The sequence below is a fragment of the Andrographis paniculata genome, unplaced genomic scaffold (genome assembly GCF_009805555.1).
Source record: "Andrographis paniculata isolate CXL003 unplaced genomic scaffold, ASM980555v1 Contig9END, whole genome shotgun sequence".
Taxonomy (NCBI): Eukaryota; Viridiplantae; Streptophyta; class Magnoliopsida; order Lamiales; family Acanthaceae; genus Andrographis; species Andrographis paniculata.
The window spans coordinates 4,418,710-4,425,931 of record NW_026137639.1 but is presented as its reverse complement, the minus strand read 5'-3'; the positions used below and the strand labels follow the sequence as shown (position 1 = coordinate 4,425,931).

At 32.6% G+C, this 7,222-nt stretch overlaps 1 protein-coding gene across 1 annotated transcript; it reads right to left on the bottom strand.

Annotated features, from left to right (window-relative positions):
- Positions 1-936: 936 nt before the first annotated feature.
- LOC127244289 (probable receptor-like serine/threonine-protein kinase At5g57670) lies at positions 937-3,800 on the bottom strand. Its single transcript, XM_051264760.1, has 6 exons — positions 3,456-3,800; positions 2,939-3,363; positions 2,785-2,864; positions 2,197-2,332; positions 1,918-2,067; positions 937-1,367 (listed from the first exon to the last, which is right to left on the bottom strand). The coding sequence occupies exons 1-6, from the start codon at positions 3,661-3,663 to the stop codon at positions 1,113-1,115; spliced, it is 1,254 nt and encodes a 417-aa protein (XP_051120717.1). The 5' UTR covers positions 3,664-3,800; the 3' UTR covers positions 937-1,112.
- Positions 3,801-7,222: the final 3,422 nt, after the last annotated feature.

Here is a 7,222-nt window from a genome sequence, read left to right as displayed (position 1 = left end):
GGTTCATTGTACGGATATGTTTCTAATGGATTGAACTATAGGAGATCACGAAAATATACTCGATATAGCTTATACAAAAAAATTTCATGATTTGATATCTAGTCCTCCAAAATAGACAGAATAGTATATAAAACTGGACGATTCATTACCTTTCTAGAAGACCCAACAAATGGGATGGATCAAAAAAGTTGGAGGGGAGACCAGAAAAGGCCTTACTTAAATACAATCTAAACCATAATTTTAAAAACTAGAAAAAGCCCAAAGATGAAGTGTTTGATTTTATATTTGATAAGTGTGGAATTATTTTTATTAAGTTTATCATATACATGGGCAAACAAAATAGTACCAAGAGAAAATTGTTAGCCTGTTGCTATATGAACGGCAAAGTCAAGAGAAGTAATATATATATATATGCAAACACACAACTATTGCTAGGATAGATGATATGCTGTTATTCAAAACAACAATAAATTATATAATACGCTAGTGTTTTAGTAAAAATATACAGAACAATTGATGTTATAATTATTGCATGAAATTCATTTGTATTTCAGAAGTTTCAAAGTTGACTGATATTCATATATAAAGAACCAAGAAGTGCATGATTCCGGTCATCTTCAATTTAACATAGCAAAATTCAAAGAAATTTGCCTTTTAGGATCACCTATTATTTCTTTATTTTTGTAACGTTTTTTTTCAAATTTAGAAGAATATAACTTTAGGCCAAAAAATAATGTTTCAATGTAAATTCAAATTTTACTTGTAATATGTTAACTTTTCAAAGTTAATTACAATTTTATTTTAGAAAGTATTTAAAATATAATAAAAAATAATTTAGTTTAGATGATCTCACGATTTTTAAAATACTTTTATATTTGGCAATAATTAACAACAAAAATTTCATAAAATTTAAAATACTCTGAAAGAACGCCAACAACGTCTTCCAAACACCTATAGTAGTATCACCCGCAAGGCAGCGGAGACCAGTACATTTTATTGGAAGAACAAAACATTCATATTTACACACACACATATATATATATATATATACACTCTGTGGGTGCTGTTGGGTGTTGTCATCTAATGGTTCAAGTGAGGGCATATATAACTGGTTATGTATTTCGGATAGTTGAACGTCCCGTGGAGAAAGAATCGCGAGGCGAGTCCAGCAACGTCGATGACGACTCATTTTCATCATCTCCAAATTCAAATTCAAATTCAAAGTCAAATTGAAATTCACATTCAAATCCAAGATCTTCCAACCCCCAATGTTGATGGTCCTCGTCTTCTTCTCGTCCTTCCTCTTCCTCGGGCATCTCCCACTTTTCCGTGTCCATTTCTCCCTCCATTGACAACACCTCCAACACCTGTCACAACATAAATCAATTCATTTTATTATAATATATAGCATTTGATTATTTTAAGGAATCTTAGACGACCCTTGTTTTGGCAACATCCAGCGTGCGTACTTTATTCCCGCGCGCACATGTCGTCGGATCAAAGGGTGGTTCAATTACATGCATGTGGTTATTACACGAGCAAGAATCCTATGTAAACAGGTGTCGTTCCTCTGTGTAAGTAAACATATTTAAGTCCCTAATAGCGACAGTTACCTATTAACTAAATAAACTTATGATCCGATCCATGCATCATCCATCTACATTAATGAAACTACTTAATTGAAAGAGTTAGTTGTGGGTACGGTAATTAATTAATTAACTTAACGAGCGTGCCGAGTTGATCGGGACGTCGCCATCGCCGAATTCAGTCAGTTGGCCTAAGTTTAGGTGAAGACAAAAATGGTATCACCTACGTACATACCCTCAACACTTTGAATTTTAAGAAAAATCATGTTAGCTGTAATAACAAGACAATTAGCTAGGCAAGTGATGATATATATATATAAATATAATTAACCTCGGTCATAGTCGGGCGCGAGATCGGGGAAGATCGGATGCACAACAAGGCAGCAAACGCAACCCGGTTGAGCTGCACCACATCGTAGTCCTCCCCGAGTCTCGGATCGATCAGTTCTCTCACATCTCCGCGGACAAGTATAGGTTTCGCCTGTCCAATGTCCATCCAACAATTTAATAATTAGCTATATATGTCAGAAATAAATAACATACATTGTCTAATTCATTGCATTGATGTTGATTGACATAGATAGATAATCAAATAAGACATGGGAATTACCCAACTATGCAAACTTTGGTGAGAATTATCCACCGGCTTCTTTCCAGAAAGAAGCTCTAGTAAGAAGACGCCAAATGCGAAGACATCCGTCTTCTCGTCGACCACTCCGTGCATGAAATACTCGGGCGCTAAGTGCCTGTTTAATGCATGAATGCAACCAAATTAATTATTAAGACTACTCTTCGATCGATCCATGTTTTGGTATTAGGTTGCAAGAAACGAGATATATATATACATATATATTGCATTTGCATACAGGGGCGAAGTTAGTAGGGGCTAAAGGCTGTTTGACCTTCTAATTATTTGAATTTTGTATTTTTATTATGTATAAGTTTTAAAATTTAAATAATTGGCCATCTCTATAAATTTAATAAAAATATTATTATTAATATTTAACTCAAATATTTCAAAAAAATTGATTCAAATACTCCATATATTTAGAAATATTTGAAAAAAAATCAGATAAAACAAACTAAAAATTTATTTATAATTTTTAAAATTTTTTCATTATATTATATATAATTTTAAAATTATTATATACTATATATATTAAAAAATTTCTGGATCCGACACTGTTTGCATACATACCCGAATGTTCCTTCAATAGGAGCGATTGAACGATGGCTCCATTGTGAGGGAAGCCATTTAGCCAATCCAAAGTCTGATATCTGAAACAAGAAAATATGTACAATATACATACACACAAAGATTAAATAAATGAATTTAGATTATATAATCGTACCTGGGGCTCAAAATCAGCAGCCAACAAAACGTTGGAAGCCTTGATGTCTCGATGGATAATTCTCCTGGGACAGTTGTTGTGTAAGTAATGAAGGCCCCTCGCAGTCCCCACGGCAATCTTGTACCTCCTTCTCCAGTCCAATACGTTAACTTTCTGATCATGGAGAATGGAAGCCACAGAGCCCCTGGAGGAGAAGCGGAAGACGAGATAAAGGCCGTTGTCGATGCAGCAGCCGAGGAGCGGCGTAACATTCGGGTGGGAAACATGTCCTAAGGTCCCAATCTCCGACAAGAACTCTTTCTCTTTCCTCTCATCGTAATTATCATCATCATCGTGGCTCCTCACTCTCTTCACTGCAATGGCCTCCCCGTCTTCGAGCACTCCTCTGTACACTTCCGCATATCCTCCTCGTCCCACCAAATTATCTGCATATACATATATATATATATATACTTATATATGTCTCAGATCTCTCTCCCACGAACAGATCTATGTATTAATAGAGGACTTCTACGACCTGAGGAAAAACCGGCAGTGGCGGCGGAGATCTGGTCGTAGGAAAAGCATTTCCACGTGGGCTTCTGGAAAGCAGCAGCAGATGGTGGTGGTTCTTTGGGCTTTCCCAAGTTGTCTTGATGATCGTCGTCGCGACTGAAACTGCTGTTGGGCCGCCGCCTGAGGGAGAAGAGCCTCTTCAGGCTACGAGGCGTCTGGATGTATCGCATTCTCCGATTATATATATATATATAATATAAAATAATATGATGCTGAGTTCTATTAGATTGGAATCAGTTAGCTATATATCTAGCTATACCTAGCTAGTGTTTGATCGAGAACGAAGCAATGAAATCCAACTCCATGCCTATACATTAACTATCAATTCAATATACCAAACACCGCCAAACTCTGCTTCTTTATTTAATCCATCTGGGGTGGGGTGGGGTGGGGTGGTTGGCTGTGTGGGTCGGGTATGGATAATTACGAATCCATCTGCTCTAATACATACATACATACATACATTGTTGCAGGGCTGGGTTGGGTTGGGTTGGGTTGGGTTAGGTTGGGTTGCTAATAATTGAATTGTAGAGAGAGATCACACAGTGAAGAGAGTGGGTGACACACACACATATATATATATATATATGTGTGTGTTTCATCAGAGAGAGATTGAGAGAGGAATTAATATTGGTGAAATTAGTTTGGACTTCGGACCCCCTCCTCTATAGTACGATATAATATCTATTATCTTTTTTTGTAAGAAAAGGGATCTACAGATTATGAGCAGTTAGTTAGGTCAATTGAGACTATAATTATAAACATATTTCACTTAATTGACTATATATATACATAGCTATACATATGTATAAACATGGATATGGTGTAGTAGTGTATGTATATGTATGTATGTACGTATGTTGTAGGATTTCGTATTGTTCAACTTCATTGATTTGTTGGTCAGCCATGTGTTGTTTGGAAGGAAATTAGATATCAAGAAGCCTTTTTAGGTGAGTTGGAAGAACATATATATATATATACAGTGTTAGCTGGGGTGATTTGATTTTAAATTTTAATTCAAATAGTAAGAAATTTTAAATTTAAATAATTATTTGACGTGATATAATTAAAAATAAATTATTAATTTTAATGTAAAATTAATTTTTAATATAATAAATGAATAAAATTAAATTATTTAATTTGATATTATTGAAAAAAATAACATATCAATAGTAGAAAACAAATTAAATTAGCCAAACAAACACACCGGGGTTAAATAATTAAGCATAGATATTTGATTTCTAGTTATATATATTTAAGTATCATTATATACAATATTTATGTTATTATACAATATATATATATATTTATATATTTATATGACATACAAAACAAGCACACTATTATAAATTAAGGTTAAATGATGCATGGTTATAACTTATAAGTGCTCCTATTGAAATAACAAATTTAAAAACAAATCATTAGTAATTAATTGCACTTATGCTTAAACCAACCAACTTTGAAGCGAAGCAAAGCACAAAAATAAATGTATTTTATATAATGATATAGCAATTCTATATTTATAAAAAGACGAGTATAACTTTTAGCTCACTTCAACACCATTACATTAATGTTCATATGGGAACAACTTTTAGATATATAAAATTAAACAAATTGAATGATAATTAAAAAAGTAAAAAAATATATTCAATTTTTTTAAACAGACATATAATAATTCGTTTATAATAAAATATACAATAATTATTTCAATTAAAATAATTAAAATTTCAAAAAAAAAAAAATGTAAACAAATAAATATATTAGGGTGTGTTTGTTCCAAGAATTCCTACATATTTTCACTATTAACCAATTTTTTTTTCGCAAAAAATATCAAATTAAATATTAATTTTTTATTATTATATTATAGTAAAAATTAATTTTACATTCAAAACATTACATCAAAAACTAATGGCTCCGGCCATCATAATATTGGAAAGATCATGAGTTTATTTACTTAGCATTTTCAAATAAAACGATTGTTCATAAATATTATTAAAAAATAAAAAATACACACACATTAATATAATATATATAATATACTTTATCAACTTACAAAAAAATTATCAATTCAATACAAAATATTATTTTTATATTACTAACACAATTCTCCTTATTTATTATAAAAATAAATTGATCTAAAAATACAAAATAAATAAACTCAATATAATATCCTATATTAGACAACTGAATTCCTAAATGCATGCACGTCTGAAAGCTTTAGTGTTCAAATTGATCGGATATCAAATGTACAACGAACATTATATAATCAATAATTAAAATACGTGGGCTCAGAAAAAGTACCGATAATTTTGAAAGAGCTATTGGTATCCTCCTGATCCTATATAAGATTCAGGATCCTCTTGAACCTATCGCAACCGTCAGATCAAATCTAATGGTTGTTATTCAATGATGGTATTGTAGGAATTTTGGAAGAAGATAATTATATGTTAATTAATTAATAAATAGTTAATTATATTAAATAGTTACGTTATAATTAATAAAATTAATCCAAATAAATTAAAAATGTATGCAATTAAACTATTTCCAAATAAAAAATTTTTGAAACACATTATGATGTACGTACAGTTGACATATGTTGTCATAACACCAATCGAACGATGTCTAAGAAAAATAGAGGCAATATGCACTATATAGTTTTATGTTCGCAAATTCGCAATATGATGCAATTTTTTCAACAAACGTAATATTCATTATTCCAGACAAGTTTGACTCATGTGTTTCTAAAAATTCCAAATCTACTCATGAATAAATTTTTACCTCAATTAACAGAATTATATTTGGAAATCAAACATTTATAATATGATTTTTCTATGTGTTATTTGTATAATAATCCTTAATTAAAGTAATATTCCATAATTAACAATATACAACTATTTAATGAAAATATAGTTATACATATATAATATGATATATACAGTAATAGGATATGATGTTTAAGCAATATATTTATAAGTTAATATTTTAATTGATTAATATAATTTACCACCACTACCGACAAAGTAATCCCACCCATTCACCCAAATTTCACCAAGCCTTAACCCTCGCACGATTCACTCCGTCGCTACTTTCAGCCAAGTTGTCACCGTCGACCACGCATTGCCACCGTCGGCAACACTCCGCTGCCGACACTCCGCATTAGTAGTTCGCGTCCCTTCATCCTCTCAAATAATGCAAACCCTATTCCTTCGTTCTAAAAGATATGCAAATCCTCATACGCGGACGTCGCCGCTGTCAACCATGCTCCGCCGTCGGAAAACACTCACCCCCGCTATCGTTCGCCTCCCGTCTTCCTCTCAGAAAACCTAATCAACAATCCCGTTGGATCAAAACCCTCAGTCACGAGTTCCAGCCACCCAACCTAGTCAATCCCCTCTCCACACACCCGCCGCCATGGTCAATGACTAAAACAAAAAATCTCGTTTTGGAGCCCTCGATGAAGTCTAGGCCAAAGAGAAGTAAGTTTATACAGGTTTTGTGTGTCCCCAAGAATATTTTTGACTTCAACAATGGGAAGCTATTTCATGCTAGTGGAAAATCCTTAAAGTATTTCATAAGGGGAACATGCTTTAGAGGTCTCATTTTTGTTAATTCGATGCCCATGTGTATAGATCCAATTTTAAAGTTAATTAGTTTTTGGGATGTCGATCGCAAATGCTTTGTGTTTTCTAGTGGGGATAAGTGGGTTTTGAAAGATGAGGACTTTGGTAG